At 57.4% G+C, this 25,026-nt stretch overlaps 1 protein-coding gene across 1 annotated transcript in view; it reads left to right on the forward strand.

The window, feature by feature from the left end:
* The window catches only part of LOC134433598 (chromodomain-helicase-DNA-binding protein 8-like), a 48,458-nt gene that overhangs the window by 23,167 nt on the left and 265 nt on the right, over positions 1-25,026 (forward strand). Inside the window, 17 exon segments of the mRNA XM_063182416.1 lie at positions 2,086-2,329; positions 2,976-3,152; positions 5,294-5,437; positions 6,804-7,059; positions 7,995-8,208; positions 9,559-9,754; positions 11,226-11,393; positions 13,138-13,317; positions 15,511-15,621; positions 17,178-17,536; positions 20,784-20,845; positions 20,848-20,976; positions 22,527-22,653; positions 23,549-23,561; positions 23,563-23,639; positions 24,465-24,513; positions 24,515-24,569. Of these exon segments, the coding sequence (XP_063038486.1) occupies positions 2,086-2,329; positions 2,976-3,152; positions 5,294-5,437; positions 6,804-7,059; positions 7,995-8,208; positions 9,559-9,754; positions 11,226-11,393; positions 13,138-13,317; positions 15,511-15,621; positions 17,178-17,536; positions 20,784-20,845; positions 20,848-20,976; positions 22,527-22,653; positions 23,549-23,561; positions 23,563-23,639; positions 24,465-24,513; positions 24,515-24,569 (2,561 nt within the window).

Genomic DNA, 25,026 nt, shown 5'->3' on the forward strand with positions numbered 1-25,026 from the left:
TCTTCAACTGGTACAACAGGTGAGCTCACTTGGCACAGGTAAACACACCTGGGGAACACCTGGGGAATGGGAAATTACCTGGGACAGGTGAGGGTATCCATACCGGGAGTGCCAGCTGGAGGGCATGAACTGGCTGCTCCTCAACTGGTACAACAGGTGAGCTCACCTGAGACAGGTGAGACAGGTAAGCACACCTGGGGAACGGCTGAGGGGCTGGGGGACACCTGGGACAGGTGAGGGTATGGATACCGGGAGTGCCAACTGGAGGGCGTCAACTGGCTGCTCTTCAACTGGTACAACAGGTGAGCTCACCTGGGACAGGTAAACACACCTGAGACAGGTAAACACACCTGGGGGACAGGGGAACACCTGGGACAGGTGAGGGTATCCATACCGGGAGTGCCAGCTGGAGGGCGTCAACTGGCTGCTTTTCAACTGGTACAGCAGGTGAGCTCACCTGAGACAGGTGAGACAGGTAAACACACCTGGGGAATGGCTGAGGGGCTGGGGGACACCTGGGACAGGTGAGGGTATCGATGCTGGCAGTGCCAGCTGGAGGGCGTCAACGGGCTGCTCTTCAACTGGTACAACAGGTGAGCTCACCTGGGACAGGTAAACACACCTGGGACAGGTAAATCCAGCTGGTACGGGAATTGGAGACCTGCCTCAGGTACATCTCACCTGTCCCAGCCGTGTCTCAGGTGCGCCTTTCCTGTCCCAGGTGAGTCTCAGGTGTGTTTTATTTATCTCAGATGTACCTTACCTGTGCCAGGTGTATCCTAGGTACGCGTTGCCATTCCCGGGTGTATCTCAGGTACGGATTACCTGTCCTAGGTGTATCCCAGGTGTGCCTCACCTGTCTCAGGTGTATCTCAGGTGTATGTTATCTATCCTAGGTGTATCCCAGGTGTATCTTACCTGTGCCAGGTGTGTCCCAGGTGTAGGTAACCCGTCCCAGGTGTATCGTAGGTACACGTTAGCTATACTAGGTGTACGTTACCTGGCTCAGGTGTATTTCAAGTGTAGGTTACCTGTGCCAGGTGTATCCCAGGTGTGTCCCACCTGTGCCGGGTGTGTCCCAGGTGTCCCTTACCTGTCTCAGGTGTGCCCTAGGTACATGTTGCCATTCCCAGGTGTATCTCAGGTATAGATTACCTGTCCTAGGTGTATCTCAGGTGTATTTCAAGTGTCGGTTACCTGTCCCAGGTGTATCGTAGGTACACATCTATACTAGGTGTACGTTACCTGTCCCAGGTGTATCTCAGGTGTACCTTACCTGTCTCAGGTGTGTCCTGGATGTATCTTACCTGTCCCAGGTGTACCCTAGGTACACGTTGCCATTCCCAGGTGTGTCTCAGGTATAGATTACCTGTCCTAGATGTATCTCAGGTGTATTTCAAGTCTACCTTACCTGTCCCAGGTGTATCCCAGGTGTGCCTCACCTGTCTCAGGTGTATCTCAGGTGCCCCTTACCTGTCCCAGGTGTGTCCTAGGTACACGTTGCCATTCCCAGGTGTGTCTCAGGTATAGATTACCTGTCCTAGGTGTATCTCAGGTGTATTTCAAGTGTAGGTTACCTGTCCCAGGTGTGTCCCAGGTGTACCTTACCTGTCCCAGGTGTATTGTAGGTACACGTTGTCTATACTAGGTGTACGTTACCTGTCCCAGGTGTATCTCAGGTGTATTTTATCCGTCCTAGACGTGTCCCAGGTGTATCTTACCTGTCTCAGGTGTGTCTCAGGTATACCTGAGGTACATGTTACCTGTCCCAGGTGTATCCTAGGTACACATTGTCTATACTAGGTGTACGTTACCTGTCCAAGGTGTATCCCAGGTGCATTTTATCTGTACTAAGCGTATTCTAAGTACACGTTACCTGTCCCAGGTGTGTCCCAGGTGTGCGTCACCTGTCTCAGGTGTGTCCCTTACCTGTCCCGCAGGCAGAACTGCATCCTGGCGGGCGAGATGGGGCTGGGCAGGACCAACCCCTGTCCCTCAGATGTATCCCAGGTGTACCCCACCTGTCCCAGGTGTGTCCCAGGTGTGCGTCACCCGTCTCAGGTGTGTCCCTTACCTGTCCCGCAGGCAGAACTGCATCCTGGCGGACGAGATGGGGCTGGGCAAGACGATCCAGTCGATCGCCTTCCTGCAGGAGGTGCACGGCGCAGGTGTGCGCGGCCCCTACCTGGTGATCGCGCCGCTCTCCACCATCGCCAACTGGGAGCGCGAGTTCGGCACCTGGACGCACCTGAACACCATCGTGTACCACGGCAGCCTGGCCAGCCGGCAGATGATCCAGCAGTACGAGATGTACTGCAAGGACGGCAAGGTGAGCGCACCTGGGCAGGTGACACACCTGTACATGGGTGTAATACACCTGTGTGGGGTCTGTAACACACCTGTGACACACCTGTATGGGGTCACTGACACACCTGTGCAGCCTGGCCAGCCGGCAGGTGATCCAGCAGTACGAGATGTACTGCAAGGACGGCAAGGTGAGCGCACCTGGGCAGGTGACACACCTGTATTGTATCTATAATACACACCTGTGACACACCTGTATGGGGTCACTGACACACCTGTGCAGCCTGGCCGGCCGGCAGGTGAGCCAGCAGTACGAGATGTACTGCAAGGACGCCAAGGTGAGCTCACCTGTGCACACCTGTGCACACCTGTACACACCTGTGTGGGATTCATGGCACACCTGTACACACCTGTACACCCATCATGGCAGCCTATGCAGCCGGCAGGTGAGCCAGTGCCACAAGGCGTTCTTGAACAGCCAGGTGAGCTCACCTGGGCAGGTAACACACCTGTGCACACCTGTCGCACCTGCAGGGGCGCCTGATCCCGGGCGCGTACAAGTTCGACACTGGAGCCCCGAGCCGCTGCAGCCCCGCCCACGCAGGTGCGCTCACCTGTGCCATCTGTGACGCACCCGTGGTCTCACCTGTGCTCACCTGTCGCACCTGCAGGGCCGGCTGATCCCCGGCGCGTACAAGTTCGACGCGCTGATCACGACGTTCGAGATGATCCTGTCGGACTGCCCCGAGCTGCGCGAGGTCCAGTGGCGCTGCGTGGTCATCGACGAGGCGCACCGCCTCAAGAACCGCCACTGCAAGCTGCTCGACAGCCTGAAACACATGGACCTGGTGGGTGGCACACCTGGGCACACCTGGGCACACACCTGAGCACACCTGGGGGGGAGAAAACACAAAAATCCCGGTGAAAATTGGGTGAAAAATGAGGATTTTAGAGGGGTTTGGGGTCAGGAATTGGCGCTGCGAGCTGCTGGACAGCCTCAAGCACATGGAGCTGGTGGGTGGCACACCTGGGCACGCACCTGGGCACGCACCTGGGCACACCTGGGGGGGAAAAAACAAAAAAAACCTGTAAAATTCGGGTGGAAAATGGGGATTTGAGAGGGGTTTGGGTTACCTGTGCACACCTGGGCACACCTGCGAGCTGCTCGACAGCCTCAAGCACATGGACCTGGTGGGTGGCACACCTGGGCACGCACCTGGGCACGCACCTGGGCACACCTGGAGAGGAGAAACACAAAAAACGGGGTGAAAATTGGGTTAAAAATGAGGATTTTAGAGGGGTTTGGGGTCACCTGGGCACACCTGCGAGCTGCTGGACAGCCTCAAGCACATGGACCTGGTGGGTGGCACACCTGGGCACACACCTGGGCACACCTGGAGAGGAGAAACACAAAAAACGGGGTGAAAATTGGGTGAAAAATGAGGATTTTAGAGGGGTTTGGGGTCAGGAATTAGCACTGTGAGCTGCTCGACAGCCTCAAGCACATGGACCTGGTGGGTGCCGCACCTGGGCACACCTGGGCACGCACCTGGGCACACCTGGGGGCAACAAAACACAAAAATCCCGGTGAAAATTGGGTGAAAAATGGGGATTTTAGAGGGGTTTGGGGTCACCTGGGCACACCTGCGAGCTGCTGGACAGCCTCAAGCACATGGACCTGGTGGGTGGCACACCTGGGCACACCTGGGCACGCACCTGGGCACACCCGGGGGCAACAAAACACAAAAATCCCGGTGAAAATTGGGTGAAAAATGAGGATTTTAGAGGGGTTTGGGGTCAGGAATTGGCGCTGCGAGCTGCTGGACAGCCTCAAGCACATGGAGCTGGTGGGTGGCACACCTGGGCACGCACCTGGGCACGCACCTGGGCACACCTGGGGGGGAAAAAACAAAAAAAAACTGTAAAATTCGGGTGGAAAATGGGGATTTTAGAGGGGTTTGGGTTACCTGTGCACACCTGGGCACACCTGCGAGCTGCTGGACAGCCTCAAGCACATGGACCTGGTGGGTGGCACACCTGGGCACACCTGGGCACGCACCTGGGCACACCCAAGGGCAAAAAACCAGAAAAAACCCAGTGAAAATTGGGTGAAAAATGGGGATTTTAGAGAGTTTTGGGTCACCTGGGCACACCTGCGAGCTGCTGGACAGCCTCAAGCACATGGACCTGGTGGGTGGCACACCTGGGCACACCTGGGCACGCACCTGGGCACACCTGGGGAGGGAAAAACAAAAAAAACTGTAAAAACCGGGTTAAAAATGGGGATTTTAGAGGGGTTTGGGTTACCTGGGCACACCTGTGGGGTTCGGGGTCACGGCCAGGTGCCCGACCTGCCTCAGCTCTCACCTGTCTCACCTGTGCCCGACTCACCTGTTATTGCCTGCCTCACTTGCATCGCCTGTTTTACCCGTTTCCCCCGTTTTTCACCCCGTTTTTTCACATTACCTGTATTGTATCACCTCACCTGTCGCACCTGTCGCACCTGTCTCACCTGCAGGAGCACAAGGTGCTGCTGGCGGGCACACCTGTGCAGAGCACGGCCCAGGAGCTCTCCAGCCCCACCTGGCTCAGTTTTTAACCGTTTCCCCCGTTTTTCACCCCGTTTTTTCGCTCACCTGTCTCACCTGTCTCACCTGTCTCACCTGTCGCACCTGCAGGAGCACAAGGTGCTGCTGACGGGCACGCCCCTGCAGAACACGGCCCAGGAGCTCTCCAGCCCCACCTGGCTCAGTTTTTACCCGTTTTTCCCGTTTTTCACCCCGTTTTTTCGCTCACCTGTCTCACCTGTCTCACCTGTCTCACCTGTCGCACCTGCAGGAGCACAAGGTGCTGCTCACGGGCACACCTGTGCAGAGCACGGCCCAGGAGCTCTCCAGCCCCACCTGGCTCAGTTTTTACCTGTTTTACCCGTTTTTTACCCCGTTTTTTCGCTCACCTGTCTCACCTGTCTCACCTGTCGCACCTGCAGGAGCACAAGGTGCTGCTGACGGGCACGCCTCTGCAGAACACGGTCGAGGAGCTCTTCAGCCTCCTGCACTTCCTGGAGCCCTCGCAGTTCCCGTCCGAGGCCGAGTTCCTCAAGGACTTCGGGGACCTGAAAACGGAGGAGCAGGTGAGGGGCGCACCTGGGCACACCTGGGCGCACCTGGATGGACCTGGGCAGGGTCTGGGAGGGGTTCCAGGTCGTTTGATGGTTTTAGGAAGGAGTTTTGGGCTCACCTGGGCACACCTGGGCGCACCTGAGCACGGTCAAAACACACCTGGGCACACCTGGGCGCACCTGGATGGACCTGGTGGACCTGGTGGACCTGGGCAGGGTCTGGGAGGGGTTTGAGGTCGTTTAATGGCTTTAGGAAGGAGTTTTGGGCTCACCTGGGCACACCTGGGCACACCTGAGCACGTTCGAAACACACCTGGGCACACCTGGGCACACCTGGATGGACCTGGTGGACCTGGGCAGGGTCTGGGACGGGTTCGAGGTCGTTTGATGGCTTTATGGAGGAGTTTTGGGCTCACCTGAGCACACCTGGGCACACCTGGGCACGGTCGAAACACACCTGGGCACACCTGGGTGTACCTGGATGGACCTGGGCTCACCTGGGGAGGGTTCGGGAGGGGTCTGGGAGGGGTTTGAGATGATTCCGTGGTTTTTGGGAGGGGTTTTGAGGTCACCTGGGCACACCTGAGCACACCTGGGCACCCCTGGGCACACCTGGTGAAGGTCTGGGAGGGGTTTGAGATGATTCCGTGGTTTTTGGGAGGGGTTTTGGGCTCACCTGGGCACACCTGGACAGGTTGCGGATTTCCTGATCCTTGCTGAGGTACGGCCAGGTGCGACAGGTGCGGTCACGGCCAGTCCCAGGTGTGACAGGTGTGGCTGTGACCTTCCTCAGGTGTGACAGGTGTGGCCACGGCCAGTCCCAGGTGTGACAGGTGTGGCTGTGACCAATCCCAGGTGTGACAGGTATGGCCATGACCAGTCCCAGGTGTGACAGGTGTGGCTGTGACCTTACGCAGGTGCCACAGGTGCGGCCATAGCCGTGCCCAGGTGCCACAGGTGTGGCTGTGACCTTACCCAGGTGCCACAGGTGTGGCTGTGGCTCCTCGTGGCCACCTGGGGGTGACCCCTAGACCTTTCCGAGGTGTTACAGGTGCGTTCCACCTGCGTCTCACCTGCGCAGGTGCAGAAGCTGCAGGCCCTGCTGAAGCCCATGATTATCTCACTTGTCCTTGTCTCACCTGTCCTTATCTCACCTGTCCTTATCTCACCTGTCCTTGTCTCACCTGTCCTCGTCTCACCTGTCCCTATCTCACCTGTCCTTATCTCACCTGTCCTTATCTCACTTGTCCTTGTCTCACCTGTCGTTGTCTTACCTGCGCAGGTGCAGAAGCTGCAGGCCCTGCTGAAGCCCATGGTTATCTCACCTGTCCTTATCTCACCTGCCCTTGTCTCACCTGTCCTCGTCTCACCTGCGCAGGTGCAGAAGCTGCAGGCCCTGCTGAAGCCCATGATGCTGCGGCGCCTCAAGGAGGACGTGGAGAAGAACCTGGCGCCCAAGCAGGAGACCATCATCGAGGTGGAGCTGACCAACGCGCAGAAGCGCCTGTACCGCGCCATCCTGGAGAGGAACTTCGCCTACCTGGCCCGGGGGGCGGGGCACGGCAACGTGCCCAACCTGCTCAACACCATGATGGAGCTGCGCAAGTGCTGCAACCACCCCTACCTCATCAACGGTGAGCGCGGGGACGCACCTGGGCACACCTGGGCACACCACCTGTGGGTGGGCACGCGAAGTTCTCAGAGGTGGTTTTATGGAGTCTCTGGTGGTCAGTGATGGTAACCAACGTTCTCCCGAAGTTCTCAGTGGTGGTTTGATGGAACTTTTGGTGGTGGTCGTTGGTGTTCTCCTGAAGTTCTCAGTGGTGGTTTTATGGAGTCTCTGGTGGTCACTGATGGTCGCTGTTGTTCTCCCGAAGTTCTCAGTGATGGTTTGATGGAGCTTTTGGTGGTGGTCCACGTTCTCCTGAGGTTTTTCTGGGTGTTTTATGGAATTATGAGCGATCATTGGTTGTTTAATAGAAGCAGGGGTGGTCAGTGATGGATACCAGTGTTCTCCTGAAGTTCTCAGGCGTTGGTTTGTTGAACTTTTAGTGGTCGTTGCTGTTGTCCTGAAGTTCTCAGAGGTGGTTTTATGGAGTCTCTGGTGGTCGCTGATGGTCACTGATGTTTTCCCGAAGTTTTCAGTGATGGTTTGATGGAGCTTTTGGTGGTGGTCCATGTTCTCCTGATGTTCTTTAGGGTGTTTTATGGAACCCCTGATGGTTTTTGATGGTTTTATAGAGCAAGGACTGGTCAGTGATGGTAACGAACGTTTTCCTGAAGTTTTAGAGATAAATCTGTGGAACCATAGGTGGTCATTGGTGTTCTCATGAAGTTCTCAGAGGTGGTTTTGTGGAGTCCCTGGTGGTCAGTGGTGGTAACCAATGTTGTCCTGAAAATCTCAGGCGTTATTTGATGGAACTTTTGATGGTGGTCGATGTTCTCCTGATGTTCTTTTGAGGTTCTTACGGATGTTTTATGGAACCGTTGATGGTTTTTGATGGTTTTGTGGAACCGGGGGTGGTCAATGACGCCAAGGGTGGTCACAGGAGGTCTCACCTGTCCGCAGGTGCGGAGGAGCAGATCGTGGCCGAGCTGAGGGCCTCCCTGCCCGCGCTGCCGGGCCCCGAGCTGGCGCTGCAGGCCCTGGTGCGCTCGGCCGGCAAGCTGGTGCTGCTGGACAAGCTGCTGCCCCGGCTGCGCGCCGGCGGCCACAAGGTGCTGGTCTTCTCGCAGATGGTGCGCTGCCTGGACATCCTGGAGGACTACCTCATCCAGAAACGGTCAGGGTTTGGGGCGAAAAACGGGGATTTTGGGAAAAACGGGAAAAACTTGGAGAAAATTGGGGGGTCTGGAGAGAAAATAAAGGGGAAAATGGGACCTGAAGGTCTGGAGGTCCACCGGGACATCCTGGAGGACGAGCTCTTCCAGAAACGGTCAGGGTTTGGGGGGAAAAACGGGGATTTGGGGAAAAATGGGGAAAAAGAGAAAAAAATTGGGGGAAAATGGGGTTTTGGGGAAAAACCAAGGAGAAAATGGGACCTGAAGGCCTGGAGGTCCACCGGGACATCCTGGAGGACATCCTGGAGGACTACCTCATCCAGAAACGGTCAGACTTTGGGGGGAAAAACGGGGATTTTGGGAAAAAATGGGGGAAAAACGGGAAAAACTTGGAGAAAATTGGGGGGTTTGGAGAAAAAATGAGGGGAGAACGGGACCTGAAGGTCTGGAGGTCCACCTGGACATCCTGGAGGACATCCTGGAGAACGAGCTCTCCCAGGAACGGTCAGGTTCCAGGAGAAAAACGGGGATTTTGGGGAAAAACTGGGGGGAAATGGGGTTTTGGGTGTCCTGGAGCTCCGTGGAGGAGCTTTGAGGGACACCCGAGATGTTCTGGAGCTCCATGGAGAAGATCTTGGGACCTTTGTGGTTGTGGGATCTTCATGGGAGAACTTGTGGCACTTTTGGGACCTCGTTGTCCTACGAGAGAAGGTTCTTTGCTGTAGAAGGGTCTCCAGAACCTCCACAGGAACCTTTTTTGCTCCTCAAGGTTCTCCAAGAACCTCCTGGAGATCCCTGGTGGCTCCTGCACGCCCAGCGTTGGTTCTGGACGTGGTTATGGAGCTGGGGACCTCCATGGGTGGAAGTTTGGGCACCTCACTGTCCTGTGGTTGTACCAGGATCTCCATTTTTTGCTCCTCAAGGTTCTCCAAGAACCTCCTGGAGATCCCTGGTGGCCTCTCCACACCCAGCGTTGGTTCTGGACGTGGTTATGGAGCTGGGGACCTCCATGGGTGGAAGTTTGGGCACTTCACTGTCCCATGGTTCCACCAGGATCTCAGTTTTTTGCTCCTCAAGGTTCTCCAAGAACCTCCTGGAGGTCCCTGGTGGCTCCTGCGCGCCCAGCGCTGGTTCTGGACGTGGTTATGGAGCTGGGGACCTCCATGGGTGGAAGTTTGGGCACCTCACTGTCCCATGGCAGGAGGTTTTGAATCCTATTTGCTCCTCAAGGTTCTCCAAGAACCTCCTGGAGGTCCCTGGTGGCCCCTCCACGCCCAGCGCTGGTTCTGGACGTGGTTACGGAGCCCCGGAGGTCCCCGGTGGCCGCGGTGACCGCGCGTTGTCCCCGGCAGGTACCCGTACGAGCGCATCGACGGGCGCGTGCGGGGCAACCTGCGCCAGGCCGCCATCGACCGCTTCAGCCGGCCGGACTCGGACCGCTTCGTGTTCCTGCTGTGCACGCGCGCCGGCGGGCTGGGCATCAACCTGACGGCCGCCGACACCTGCATCATCTTCGACTCGGACTGGAACCCCCAGAACGACCTCCAGGTGAGGGATCTGACGGGGCTTCGGTGGTGGGACGGGGTCTCCGAGGGGTTCGGGGTGGTGGGACGGGGCCTCCGAGGGGTTCTGGGTGGTGGGATGGGGTCTCTGAGAGGTTCGGGGTGGTGGGATGGAGTTTTGGAGTCACGGGGAGGGGTTCTTGTGGAGTTTGAGGTGGTGGGACGGGATCTACCAAGGGTTTGGAGATCATTCTGTGGGATCTACCAAGGGTTTGGGTGGTAGGGTGGGATGTGAGAGGAGTTCGGGGTGGTGGGGTGGAGTTTTGAGGTCACGGGGTGGAATCTGTTGAGGTTTGGAGATGATTCTGTTGGGTCTGCCAACGGTTTGCGGTGGTGGGATGAGGTTTTCCGAGAGATGAACGACGTGGGATGGGATCTACCAAGGGTTTGGGTGGTGGGGTGGGGTTCTGGAGTCACTGGGAGGGGCTGTTGTGGAGTTTGAAGTGGTGCGACAGGATCTACCAAGGGATTTGAGGTGGTAGGACAGCATCTACCAAGGGTTTGGAGATCATTCTGTGGGATCTACCAAGGGTTTGGGTGGTGGGATGGAGTTTTGGAGTCATTGGGAGGGGTTCTCGTGGAGTTTAAGGTGGTGGGACAGCATCTACCAAGGGTTTGGAGATTATTCTGTGGCATCTGTTAAGGCTTTGAGGACATGGGATGGAATCCACCAGGAGTTTGAGGTCCCGTGGTGGTCCCACCATGGTCAGTGGTGTCCCCCCGATGTCCCTGTGTCCCCTGTCAGGCTCAAGCTCGCTGCCACCGCATCGGTCAGAGCAAGGCGGTGAAGGTTCTGTGGTGGTCCCACCGTGGTTTATGGGGTCCCGCCATGGTTTATGGTGTTCTATCGTGGTTTATGGTGTCCCACCATGGTTGGTCCATGTCTCCACGGGTTGTCCATGTCCTCTCCAGGCGCAGGCGCGCTGCCACCGCATCGGGCAGAGCAAGGCGGTCAAGGTTCTGTGGTGGTTCCACCATGGTTTGCAGTGTCTCACCATGGTTTATGGTGTCCCACCATGGTTTATGGTGTTCTATCGTGGTTTATGGTGTCCCGCCATGGTTGGTCCATGTCTCCATGGTTGGTCCATGTCTCCATGGTTGTCCATGTCCTCCCCAGGCGCAGGCTCGCTGCCACCGCATCGGTCAGAGCAAGGCGGTGAAGGTTCTGTGGTGGTCCCACCATGGTTTACGTGGTTTATGGTGTCCCACCATGGTTTATGGTGTCCCGCCATGGTTGGTCCATGTCTCCATGGTTGGTCCATGTCTCCATGGTTGTCCATGTCCTCTCCAGGCCCAGGCGCGCTGCCACCGCATCGGGCAGAGCAAGGCGGTCAAGGTTCCGTGGTGGTTCCACCATGATCTATGGTGTCCCACCGTGGTTTATGGTGTCCCGCCATGGTTGGTCCATGTCTCCATGGTTGGTCCATGTCTCCACGGGTTGTCCATGTCCTCTCCAGGCGCAGGCGCGCTGCCACCGCATCGGGCAGAGCAAGGCGGTCAAGGTCTACCGTCTGATCACGCGGAACTCGTACGAGCGCGAGATGTTCGACAAGGCCAGCCTGAAGCTGGGGCTGGACAAGGCCGTGCTGCAGAGCATGAGCGGCCGCGAGGGCTCCATCCCCGGGGTGAGACACGGTGGGGTGGGGTGGGACCATGGTGGGGTGGGATGGGACCATGGTGGGACCATGGTGGGACCATGGTGGGGTGGGATCTCCAGGGCTGGACAAGGCCGTGCTGCAGAGCATGAGCGGCCGCGAGGGCTCCATCCCCGGGGTGAGACCATGGTGGGACCATGGTGGGGTGGGACCTTCTGGGTGGGACCTTCTGGGGCTGGATGGGACCTTCTGGGGTGGGACAGGACCATGGTGGGACAGGGTGGCACCTTCTGGGCTGGACAAGGCCGTGCTGCAGAGCATGAGCGGCCGCGAGGGCTCCATCCCCGGGGTGAGACATGGTGGGACCTTCTGGGGTGGGGTGGGACCTTCTGGGTGGGACAGGACCATGGTGGGACCATGGTGGGACCATGGTGGGGTGGGACCTTCTGGGCTGGACAAGGCCGTGCTGCAGTCCATGAGCGGCCGCGAGGGCTCCATCCCCGGGGTGAGACCTGGTGGGACCTTCTGGGGTGGGACAGGACCTTCTGGGGTGGGATGGGACCTTCTGGGGTGGACAAGGCCGTGCTGCAGAGCATGAGCGGCCGCGAGGGCTCCATCCCCGGGGTGAGACCTGGTGGGACCATGGTGGGGTGGGATGGGACCTTCTGGGGTGGGACAGGACCATCCTGGGGTGGGGTGGGACAGGGTGGGACCTCTGGGACCTTCTGGGCTGGACAAGGCCGTGCTGCAGAGCATGAGCGGCCGCGAGGGCTCCATCCCCGGGGTGAGACCATGGTGGGACCATGGTGGGACCTTCTGGGGTGGGACCTTCTGGGTGGGACAGGACCATGGTGGGACCATGGTGGGACCATGGTGGGGTGGGACCTTCTGGGCTGGACAAGGCCGTGCTGCAGTCCATGAGCGGCCGCGAGGGCTCCATCCCCGGGGTGAGACCTGGTGGGACCTTCTGGGGTGGGACAGGACCTTCTGGGGTGGGATGGGACCTTCTGGGGTGGACAAGGCCGTGCTGCAGAGCATGAGCGGCCGCGAGGGCTCCATCCCCGGGGTGAGACCTGGTGGGACCATGGTGGGGTGGGATGGGACCTTCTGGGGTGGGACAGGACCATCCTGGGGTGGGGTGGGACAGGGTGGGACCTCTGGGACCTTCTGGGCTGGACAAGGCCGTGCTGCAGAGCATGAGCGGCCGCGAGGGCTCCATCCCCGGGGTGAGACCATGGTGGGATGGGACCTTCTGGGGTGGGACCTCTGGGGCAGGGGGGCGGAGCTGAGCTGCTCCAGGTTCTCAAAGTTTGGGGTCTCCAGGTTCTCCAGGTTTGGTTTCTCCAGGTTTTTAAAGTTTGGTTCTCCTGGTTGAGGTTCTCCATGTTCTCCAGTTTGAGGTTCTCCAGGGTTGGGTTCTCCAGGTTGAGGTTCTCCAGGTTGAGGTTCTCCAGGTTGAGGTTCTCCAGGTTTGGTTTCTCCAGTGTTGGGTTCTCTGAGCCCCCCGGGCTGTCCCAGCCCTCGGTTGTCCCCCCCTGCAGATCCAGCAGTTCTCCAAGCTCAGGTTCTCCAGGGTTGGGTTTTCCAGGTTCTTCAGGTTGAGGTTCTCCTGGTTGAGGTTCTCCAGGTTCTCCAGGTTGGGTTTCTCCAGGTTGGGTTTCTCCAGGTTTGGGTTCTCCAGGTTTGGTTTCTCCAGTGTTGGTTTCTCCAGGGTTGGTTTCTCCAAGCCCCCCGGGCCGTCCCAACCCTCGGTTGTCCTCTCCCCCCGTTGCAGATCCAGCAGTTCTCCAAGAAGGAGATCGAGGACCTGCTGCGCAAGGGCGCCTACGCCGCCATCATGGACGAGGACGACGAGGGCGCCAAGTTCTGCGAGGAGGACATCGAGCAGATCCTGCTGCGGCGCACCACCACCATCACCATCGAGAGCGAGGGCAAGGGCTCCACCTTCGCCAAGGTGGGACCTGAGGAGGTCCACGCGGGGCTGCACAAGGTCCGGGTGGGATTAGAAGGGTTCCTGTGACCTTTGGAGGTCCTGCAGAAGGTCCAGGTGGGTCTGGGTGACATTTGGAGGTCCTGGAGAAGGTCCAGGTGGGTCTAGGTGACGTTTAGTGGTCCTGCAGAAGGTCCAGGTGGGTCTAGATGGGTTCCTGTGACCTTTGGAGGTCATGGAGAAGGTCCAGGTGGGTCTAGATGGGTTCCTGTGACCTTTGGAGGTCCTGGAGAAGGTCCGGGTGGGTTTAGATGGGTTCCTGTGATCACTGGAGGTCCTGGAGAAGGTCCAGGTGGGTTTAGGTGATGTTTGGAGGTCCTGGAGAAGGTCCAGGTGGGTCTAGATGGGTTCATGTGACCTTTGGAGGTCCTGGAGAAGGTCCAGGTGGGTTTAGGTGGGTTCCTGTGATCTCTGGAGGTCCTGGAGAAGGTACAGGTGGGTCTAGATGGGTTCCTGTGACCTTTGGAGGTCCTGGAGAAGGTCTAGGTGGGTCTAGATGGGTTCATGTCATCTTTGGTTCTCCTGGAGAAGGTCCAGGTGGGTCTAGATGGGTTCCTGTGACCTTTGGAGGTCCTGGAGAAGGTCCAGGTGGGTCTAGATGGAGCTGGAGAAGGTCCGGGTGGGTTTAGGGGACATTTGGTTCTCCTGGAGAAGGCCCAGGTGTGTCCAGGCAGGTTCCTGTGACCTTTGGAGGTCCTGGAGAAGGTCCGGGTGGGTTCCGGTGAGCTTTGGTGGTCTTAGAGAAGATCCAGCTGGGTCTAGGTGGACTTTGGTGGACTTGGAGAAGATCCAGGTGATCTGCAGGTGCACCCAGGTGGGTGTAGATGATCTCCAGGTGCACCCAGGTGTGTCCCTGTCCCCGTCCCCCCAGGCCAGATGTCCCCAGGTGTCCCCAGGTGCACCCAGGTGTTCCAGGTGTCCCCAGGTGTGCCCAGGTGTCTCCAGGTGTGTCCCTGTCCCCAGGCCAGATGATCTCCAGGTGTCCCCAGGTGTGCCCAGGTGTGCCCAGGTGTCTCCAGGTGTCCCTGGGTGGGTGTAGATGATCTCCAGGTGGGTCTGGGTGATCTCCAGGTGTGCCCAGGTGTGTTTAGATGATCTCCAGATGTCTCCAGGTGTCCCCAGGTGTGTCCCTGTCCCCCCAGGCCAGATGATCTCCAGATGTCCCCAGGTGTCCCCAGGTGCACCGAGGTGCACCCAGGTGTGTCCCCGTCCCCCAGGCCAGGTGTCCCCAGGTGTCTCCAGGTGCACCCAGGTGTGTTCAGATGATCTCCGGGTGTCTCCAGGTGTGTCCCTGTCCCCTGTCTCCAGGCCAGGTGTCCCCAGGTGTGCCCAGGTGTGTTTAGATGATCTCCAGGTGTCCCCAGGTGTCTCCAGGTGTGTCCCTGTCCCCAGGCCAGGTGTCTCCAGGTGTGCCCAGGTGTCTCCAGGTGTGTCCCTGTCCCCAGGCCAGGTGTCTCCAGGTGTGCCCAGGTGTCTCCAGGTGTGCCCAGGTGTGTTTAGATGATCTCCAGGTGCACCCAGGTGTCCCCAGGTGTCCCCAGGTGCACCCAGGTGTGTCCCTGTCCCCTGTCCCCAGGCCAGGTGTCCCCAGGTGTGCCCAGGTGCACCCAGGTGTCTCCAGGTGTGTCCCTGTCCCCAGGCCAGGTGTCCCCAGGTGTGTCCAGGTGTGTTTAGATGATCTCCAGGTGCACCCAGGTGATCTCCAGGTGTGCCCAGGTGTCTCCAGGTGTGTCCCTGTCCCCGTCCCCAGGCCAGGTGTCCCCAGGTGTGCCCAGGTGTGTTTAGATGATCTCCAGATGATCTCCAGGTGTGTTTAGATGATCCCCAGGTGTGCCCAGGTGTGTCCCTGTCCCTGTCCCCAGGCCAGATGTCTCCAGGTGTGTTTAGATGATCTCCGGGTGCACCCAGGTGTCCCCAGGTGTCTCCAGGTGTCCCCAGGTGTGCCCAGGTGCACCCAGGTGCACCCAGGTGTGTCCCTGTCCCCGTCCCCAGGCCAGGTGTCTCCAGGTGTGCCCAGGTGTCTCCAGGTGTGCCCAGGTGCACCCAGGTGTGTTCAGATGATCTCCAGGTGCGTTTAGATGATCTCCAGGTGCACCCAGGTGTCTCCAGGTGTCTCCAGGTGTGCCCAGGTGCACCCAGGTGTGTCCCCGTCCCCAGGCCAGCTTCGTGGCGTCCGAGAACCGCACGGACATCGCGCTGGACGACCCCAACTTCTGGCAGAAATGGGCCAAGAAAGCCGACCTGGACCTGGAGCTGCTCAACAGCAAGGTGGGACACCTGCCCGCCCACCGGGGGGCGGGGCCACACTGGGCGGGGTCAGCGGGGCCACACCTGCCGGGGGCGGGGCCACACCTGCCGGGGGGCGGGGCCACACCTGCCCGGGGGGCGGGGTCAGCGGGGTGGGGTCACGTGGGTGGAGATATCTCATGGTGGTCACCTGGGTGTGGTCACTTTGGAGCGGTCACTTTGGGGAGTTACCTGGTGGCCTCACCTGGGTGTGGTCACCTGGGTGTGGCCAGTGTGGTTATCTGGGTGTGGTCACCTGGGTGTGGTCATTCTGGAGTGGTCACTTTGTGGGGCTACCTGGTGGCATCACCTGGGTGTGGTCACTGTGGTGTGGTCACTTTGGTGTGGTCACTTTGGTGGGCTCACCTGGGTGTGGTCACTTTGGTGGACGCATCTTGGTGTGGTCACCTTGTGGGCTCACCTGTGTGGTGGAGTCACCTGGGTGTGGTCATCTGGGTGTGGTCACTTTGGAGTGGTCACTTTGGAGTGGTCACTTTGGTGGGCTCACCTAGGTGTGGTCACCTGGGTGTGGTTACCTGGGTGTGGTCACCTGGGTGTGGTCACTTTGGTGCGGTCACTTTGTGTGGTCACCTGGGTGCGCTCACCTGGAGTGACCGCTGACCACTGCCCACTGCCCACTGTCCACTCAGGGCGTGTGGGTGATGGACACGCCCCCTGCAGCACCTGGGCGGGGTCACCTGGGCAGGTGGTCACTGTGATGGTCACTCTGATGGTCACTCTCCCCAGAACACGCTGGTCATTGACACGCCGCGTGTCCGGAAGCAGACGCGCCATTTCAGCACCGGGGTGGGGTGGGGTTATCGGGTCAGATGGTCACTGTGATGGTCACTCTGATGGTCACTCTGATGGTCACTGTGATGGTCACTGATGGTCACTGTGATGGTCATTGTCCCCTCAGAACACATTGGTCATCGACACGCCGCGCGTCCGGAAGCAGACGCGCCATTTCAGCACCGGGGTGGGGTGGGGTTACCTGGGCTGGGTCAGGCGGTCAGTGATGGTCTCTGATGGTCACTGATGGTCACTCTGATGGTCATTGTCCCCTCAGAACACATTGGTCATTGATACTCCTCGGGTCCGGAAGCAGACGCGCCATTTCAGCACCGGGGTGGGGTGGGGTTATCGGGTCAGATGGTCACTGTGATGGTCACTCTGATGGTCACTCTGATGGTCACTGTGATGGTCACTGATGGTCACTGTGATGGTCATTGTCCCCTCAGAACACATTGGTCATTGATACTCCTCGGGTCCGGAAGCAGACGCGCCATTTCAGCACCGGGGTGGGGTGGGGTTATCTGGTCAGATGGTCACTGTGACGGTCACTGATGGTCACTCTGATGGTCACTGTGATGGTCATTGTCCCCTCAGAACACATTGGTCATCGACACGCCCCGGGTCCGGAAGCAGACGCGCCATTTCAGCACCGGGGTGGGGCTGGGTCAGGTGGTCACTGTGATGCTCACCTGATGGTCACTGTGATGGTCACTCAGACTGACCAGTGGTCACTCTCTCCCCAGAACACGCTGGTCATTGATACTCCTCGGGTCCGGAAGCAGACGCGCCATTTCAGCACGCTGCGCGACGATGACCTGGTGGAGTTCTCGGACCTGGACAGCGACGATGACCTCGAGCGGCCGGAGCGGGCCGGGGGCGCGCCCAGGACGCGGCGCAGCGGCCACCACCACCACGGCCACCACCACCATGGTCACCACCAGCATGGTCACCACCAGCATGGTCAGCATGGTCAGCATGGACAGCAGCACGGACAGCACCCCCATGGTCAGCACGCGGCTCCGGCCGCTCCGGCCGCTCCGGCCACAGCGCCGTTCGCCAGGAGCGACTGCGTCAGGGTGGAGAAACACCTGATGGTGTACGGGTGGGTACGGGGACACACCTGGGGACACACCTGGGGACACACCTGGGGACACCTGGGGACACACCTGGGGACACACCTGATGGTCTACGGGTGGGTACGGGGACACACCTGGGACACACCTGGGGACACCTGGGCACACCTGGGGACACACCTGATGGTGTACGGGTGGGTACGGGGACACACCTGGGGTACCTGGGACACACCTGGGGACACCTGGGGACACACCTGATGGTCTACGGGTGGGTACGGGGACACACCTGGGGACACCTGGAGGGGATGGGGACACACCTGGAGAAACACCTGATGGTCTACGGGTGGGTACGGGGACACACCTGGGGACACACCTGGAGGGGATGGGGACACTTGGGGACACACCTGATGGTCTACGGGTGGGTACGGGGACACACCTGGGACACACCTGGGGACACCTGGGGACACACCTGGAGGGGATGGGGACACACCTGGGGACACACCTGGGGACACCTGGGCACACCTTGGGACACCTGGAGGGGATGGGGACACTTGGGGACACACCTGATGGTCTACGGGTGGGTACGGGGACACACCTGGGCACACACCTGGGGACACCTGGGGACACCTGGGGACACACCTGATGGTGTACGGGTGGGTACGGGGACACACCTGGGGTACCTGGGGACACACCTGGGGACACCTGGGGACACCTGGGCACACCTGGGGACACCTGGAGGGGATGGGGACACTTGGGGACACACCTGATGGTCTACGGGTGGGTACGGGGAGACACACCTGGGACACACCTGGGGACACACCTGGGACACACCTGGGGTACCTGGGGACACACCTGGCGACACACCTGGGGACATACCTGGGGGACACACCTGATGGTCTGCGGGTGGGTATGGGGACACACCTGGGAACACACCTGGGGGACACACCTGATGGTCTGCGGGTGGGTACGGGGACATACCTGGGGGACACACCTGGGCACACACCTGGGGACACCTGATGGGCTACAGGTGGGTGTGGACACACCTGGGGGGACATCTGGGACACACCTGGGGACACCTGGAGGGTTTTTTGTTGATCCCATTGGTTCCTAGTTGGTCCCAAAGGTTCCGCATTGACTCCGTTGGTTTCTCATTGACTCCATTGACCCCATTGATCCCTCATTGATCCCATTGATCCTCCATTGACCCATTGCTGTCTCATTGACCCCGTTGGTTCCTCATTGACCCCATTGATGCCATTGATCCTCCATTGACCCCATTGATCCTTCATTGACTCATTGACCCCATCGGTTCCCCATTGATTCCCCATTGATCCCTCATTGACCCCATTGATCCTCCATTGACCCGTTGCTGTCTCACTGACCCCATTGATCCCTCATTGACCCCATTGATGCCATTGATCTCTCATTGACCCTATCAGTTCCCCATTGACCCCATTGATCCTCCATTGACTCCATTGGCGTCTCATTGACCCCATTGGCTGCTAACTGATTCCATTGATCCCTCATTGACCCCATTGGTTCCCCATTGACCCCATTGATCCTCCATTGACTTGATTGGCGTCTCATTGACCCCATTGGCTCCTAACTGATTCCATTGATCCCTCATTGACCCCATTGGTTCCACATTGACCCCATTGATCCTCCATTGACTCATTGGCGTCTCATTGACCCCATTGGCTGCTAACTGATTCCATTGATCCCTCATTGACCCCATTGGTTCCACATTGACCCCATTGATGCTATTGATCCCTCATTGACCCCATTGATCCTCCATTGACCCCATTGATCCTCCGTTGACTCAATTGGTGTCTCACTGACCCCATTGGTTCCCAATTGATTCCATTGATCCCTCATTGACCCCATTGTCTTCTCGTTGGTCCCATCGATCTCTCATTGATTTCACTGGTTTCCCATTGATTTTATTGGTTCCCAATTGACCCCATTGGTTCCATATTGATCCTGTTGACTTCTCGTTGACCCCTTTGGTTTCTTATTGATCCCATTGGCTCCCCATTGAAAGCCTTGGTTTATTATTGATCCCATTGGTTCCTTATTGGTCCCAATGACCACCCATTGATCCTGCTGGCTTCTCATTGGCCCCATTGGTAGCTAATTGATCTTATTGGTTCCATATTGATCCTGTTGACTTCTCATTGGCCCCATTGGTTCCACATTGACCCCATTGGTTCCCTATTGATCCCACTGGTTCTATATTGATCCTGTTGACTTCTCATTGATCCCGTTGGTTTCTTATCGATCCCATTGGCTCCCCATTGAACGCCTTGGTTTATTATTGATCCCATTGGTTCCTTATTGGTCCCAGTGACCACCCATTGATCCTGCTGGCTTCTCATTGACCCCATTGGTTCCACATTGACACCATTGGTTGCTAATTGATCCTATTGGTTCCATATTGATCCCATTGGTTCCATATTGATCCTGCGGACTTCTCATTGGCCCCATTGGTTCCACATTGATCCCATTGGTTCCATATTGATCCTGTTGACTTCTCATTGACCCCATTGGTTCCACATTGACCCCATTGGCTCTCTATTGACCCCATTGGTCCCCCATTGATCCCAATGACCCTGCTGGCCGCTGAGTGACCACTGAGTGACCGCACTGACCACTGAATGACCACTGAGTGACCACTGTCCACTGCAGGTGGGGCCGGTGGCGCGAGCTGGCCGCCCAGGGCCGCTTCAATGACCGTTCCTGTGACCCTTTAGTGACCCCAATGACTCTGTAATGACCGCACTGACCACTGAGTGACCACTGAGTGACCACTGAGTGACCACTGTCCACCCACAGGTGGGGCCGGTGGCGGGAGCTGGCCGCCCAGGGCCCCCTCAATGACCATTCCTGTCACCATTTAATGACCCCAATGACCAAATGACCCTTTAATGACCGCACTGACCACTGAGTGACCACTGAGTGACCGTTAAATGACCACTGTCCACTGCAGGTGGGGCCGGTGGCGCGAGCTGGCCGCCCAGGGCCCCCTCAATGACCATTCCTGTCACCATTTAATGACGCCAATGACTCTGTAATGACCGCACTGACCACTGAGTGACCCCACTGACCACTGAGTGACCACTGTCCACCCACAGGTGGGGCCGGTGGCGCGAGCTGGCCGCCCAGGGCCCCCTCAATGACCATTCCTGTCACCATTTAATGACGCCAATGACTCTGTAATGACCGCACTGACCACTGAGTGACCCCGCTGACCACTGAATGACCACTGTCCACCCACAGGTGGGGCCGGTGGCGTGAGCTGGCCGCCCAGGGCCGCTTCAAGCGCCGTCTCTCGGAGCGGGACGTGAGAGCCTGGGCCGGGCCATCGTCCTGTTCTGCCTGCGGCACTTCCGCGGCGACGACGGCACGCGGGCCTGGGCGTGCGCCCTGCTGAGCCCTGGACACAATAACGGCCGGGCACGGACGGCCCTGGGTGAGTCTGGGTGGGTTTGGGTGGGTTTGGGTCACTCTGGGTGGGTTTGGGTCAGTTTGGGTGGGTTTGGGTCAGTTTGGGTCAGTTTGGGTCAGTGACGGCACGCGGGCCTGGGCGTGCGCCCTGCTCAGCCCCGGGCACAACAACGGCCGGGCCACAGGACCAGCCCTGGGTGAGTCTGGGTGGTTTGGGTCAGTTTGGGTCAGTTGGGTGGTTTGGGTCAGTTTGGGTCAGTGACGGCACGCGGGCCTGGGCGTGCGCCCTGCTCAGCCCCGGGCACAGCAACAGCAATAACGGCCGGGCACGGACGGCCCTGGGTGAGTCTGGGTCAGTTTGGGTCAGTTTGGGTGGGTTTGGGTTCACTCTGGGTGGGTTTGGGTCACTCTGGGTGGGTTTGGGTCACTCTGGGTGGGTTTGGGTCACTTGGGTGGGTTTGGGTCACTCTGGGTGGGTTTTGGGTCAGTTTGGGTCACTCTGGGTGGGTTTTGGGTCACTTTGGGTGGGTTTGGGTCACTTTGGGTGGGTTTGGGTCACTCTGGGTGGGTTTGGGTCAGTTTGGGTGGGTTTGGGTCACTTTGAGGTTCTGGAGATCATCTCAGGTGGGTTTGGGGTCATCTCAGGTGGGTTTGGGGTCAGTTTGGTGGGTTTGGGTCATTTTGGGGTGGGTTTGAGGTCCTGGAGGTCACCTTGGGTGGGTTTGGGTCAGTTTGGTGGGTTTGGGGTCACTCTGGGTGGGTTTGGGTCAGTTTGGTGGGTTTGGGTCACTCTGGTGGGTTTGGGTCACTTTGGGTGGGTTTGGGTCACTCTGGGTGGGTTTGGGGTCAATTTGGGTGGGTTTGGGTCACTCTGGGTGGGTTTTGGGGTCACTCTGGTGGGTTTGGGTCACTCTGGGTGGGTTTGGGGTCACTTTGGGTGGGTTTGGGTCACTCTGGGTGGGTTTGGGGTCAGTTTGGGTGGGTTTGGGTCAGTTTGGGTGGGTTTGGGTCAGTTTGGGTGGTTTGGGGTCAGTTTGGGTGGGTTTGGGTCACTCTGGGTGGGTTTGGGTCACTCTGGGTGGGTTTGGGGCCATCCAGGCTCCCGGCCCCACTGACCACCGAGTGACCACAACCCCAAAAATTCCCCGGAAAATTCCCCAAAATTGCCCAAAATGTCCATGAGTGAGCACTGACCACTGAGTGACCACTGAGTGACCAAAACCCCAAAAATACCCCAAAAAATGCTCAAAAATACCCCAAAAAATCCCCCAAAAACGCCAAAAATTACCCAAAAGCCCTGAGCGAGCACTGACCACTGAGTGACCACTGAGTGGCCAAAACCCCAAAAATACCCCCAAAAAACCCCCCAAAATTTAAAAAAAAAATCCCAAAATGACCCTGAGTGACCCCTGGGTGACCACTGAGTGACCACAACCCGAAAAATCCCCCAAAAATTCCCTTAAAATGGCCCAAAAAATCTCAAAAAATGTCTAAAAAAATCCTAAAAAAAATCCAGTAAAAATCCCAAAGTCGCCCCGAACCTGCCCCAAATTGAGGCGCGCCCCTCCCCCGCAGGGGTCGCCGGCGCTGCCGCGGGGCCGCAAGGGCCGGAAGGCGCCGAAGCTTCCGGAAGGTTCCGCGGGCGCCGAGTGCTGCTGCAGGACGAGGGCTACCGGAAGCACCTGCGGCACCACTGCGGCAAGTGAGTCCGGAAACGGGGAGTTTGGGCAATTTGGGGGATTTTGGGGGTTTTGGGGATTTTTTGGGATTTTTTTTGGAATTTTTTGGAGGTTTTGGGGTTTTTTGGGGATTTTTTTGGGATTTTTAATGGGTTTTGGGCTACCAGAAGCACCTGCAGCACCACTGCGGCAAGTGAGTCCAGAAACGGGGAGTTTGGGGCATTTTGGGGAGTTTGGGGGATTTTGGGGGATTTTGGTGGTTTTGGGAAATTTTTTGGGATTTTTTTGGATTTCTTTTCCGATTTTTTTGGGGGTTTTCTTGGAATTTTTGGGGATTTTTTTGTGGTGCTTTAATGGGTTTTTGGGGTACCGCAAACACGTGCGGCACCACTGCGGCAAGTGAGTCACAAAAACGGGGAGTTTGGGGAATTTTGGGGGGTTTGGAATTTTTTTGGATTTTTTTGAATTTCTTTCCAATTTTTTTGGATTTTTTTGGGGTTTTTTAATGGTGTTTTCGGGTTTTTTATGGGGTTTGTGGTTTTGGGTTCATTTCCTGGGATTTTGGGTCATTCCCGTGCGTTCGGGGTCCCAGAAACATCTCTGGCAAGTGATTATTCTGAATTTTTGGGACTTTTATGGATTTTTGTGGCATTTTTTTGTTTTTCTAATAGGATTTTTGAGGTTTTTTATGGCATTTGCGGTTTTGGGTTCATTTCCCGGGATTTTGGGTCGTTCCTGTGGGGTTTGGGCACAGAAACAGCTTTGCCAAGGGAGTCTGAATTTAGGGGATTTTTATGGATTTTTGTGGAATTTTTTTGGGATTTTAACGGGGTTTTCGGGGTGTTTGTGGGGTTTGCGGTTTTGGGTTCATTTCCCGGGATTTTGGGTCATTCCCGCGTGTCCGTGTGTCCGTCCCAGGCTGCTGCTGCGCGATGCGCGCCCTGCACTTCCTGCGGCACGAGGTCATCGGCGACGAGGCCGAGCGCGTCCTGGCCGGGGCCAGCGCCAGGTGAGGAGATTTGGGGTGAAAAACGGCGATTTTGGGCTGAAAAAACGGCGATTTTGGGGCTTTGGGGAGTTTGGGATTTTGGGGTATTTATTGGGGTTTTTTTTGGGGGATTTTGGGGTAATTTTGGGGGGGTTTTTTGGGGGGTTTAAGGCACTTTATGGGGATTTTTTGGAGGTTTGGGGCGCAGGCGAGCCCCAGTTTGGGCTGAAAAACGGCAATTTTGGGGTTTTTTGGGAATTTGGGGTTTTGGGGCATTTTTGGGGTTTTTTTGGGGGGGATTTTGGGGTTTTTTGGGGTGGATTTGGGGGTGATTTAGTGAATTTTATGGGGGATTTTTTGGAGGTTTGGGGCACAGGCGAGCCCCAGTTTTGGGGTAAATTGTGGAGATTTTGGGGCTTTTGGGAACTTGGGGTTTTTGGGGTGTTTATTGCGGGATTTTTTGGGTGGATTTTGGGGTGATTTTGGGGTGATTTAGGAACTCGATGGGGGATTTTTCGGAGGTTTGGGGCACAGGTGAGCCTCAGTTTTGGGTGAAATCTGGGGATTTTGGGGTTTTTTGGCATTTAGGGGGGTTGGCGTCTTTGCAGCTGAGGCGAGCCCCAGTTTTGGGGTGAAATCCGGGGGTTTTGGGGCTCCGAGGGGGTTTGGGGACACTTTTGGGTTTCTGGGTGGATTTTTGGGCCGTTTCCCCCCATTTCGGGCCCCCCGATGCCGAATTTTGCGTTTCTGACCCGAATTTTGCGTTTCTGACCCGAATTTCGCGTTTCTGACCCGAATTTCGCGTTTCTGACCCCGAATTTTGCGTTTCTCGCCCCGTTTTTGCAGCGACGTCCACATCTGGTTCCCGCCGCTGGAGCAGCCGGAGCCGCCCTCCGGCCTGGTGGGACCCCGAGGCCGACAAATCGCTGCTGATCGGGGTCTTCAAGCACGGTATTGGGGCGAAAAAACGCGGATTTTGGGCAAATTGGGATGTTGGGATCGGGGTCCGTGTTATTGGGGGCTTCAAGCACGGATTGGGGCTAAAAACGCGGATTTTGGGCAAATTGGGATGTTGGGTTGGGGTCTGTGCTATTGGGGGTCTTCAAGCACAGGATTGGGGTTAAAAACCAAATTTTGGGCAAATTGGGATGTTGGGGTCGTTTAAGTGTAATTTGGGTGTGTTTAAGGTTATTTTAATGGAATTTTTCTCTACTAAATTGTTTTTTTTTTTGCTAACAATCCATTTTTGGGTTGTTTTGGGGTTTATTTTGGGTGTGATTTGAGGTTGTTTTGGGGTTATTTCAGTGTGATTGGGTGTGTTTAATGCTATTTTAATGGTGTTTTTTGCTATTTTTTCTGACTTTTATTTTTTTCTTTTTTTTTTTTTTTTTTTTTTTTGGGCTAAAAA

Source organism: Melospiza melodia, unplaced genomic scaffold (genome assembly GCF_035770615.1).
Source record: "Melospiza melodia melodia isolate bMelMel2 unplaced genomic scaffold, bMelMel2.pri scaffold_211, whole genome shotgun sequence".
In the NCBI taxonomy this organism is placed as follows: domain Eukaryota; kingdom Metazoa; phylum Chordata; class Aves; order Passeriformes; family Passerellidae; genus Melospiza; species Melospiza melodia.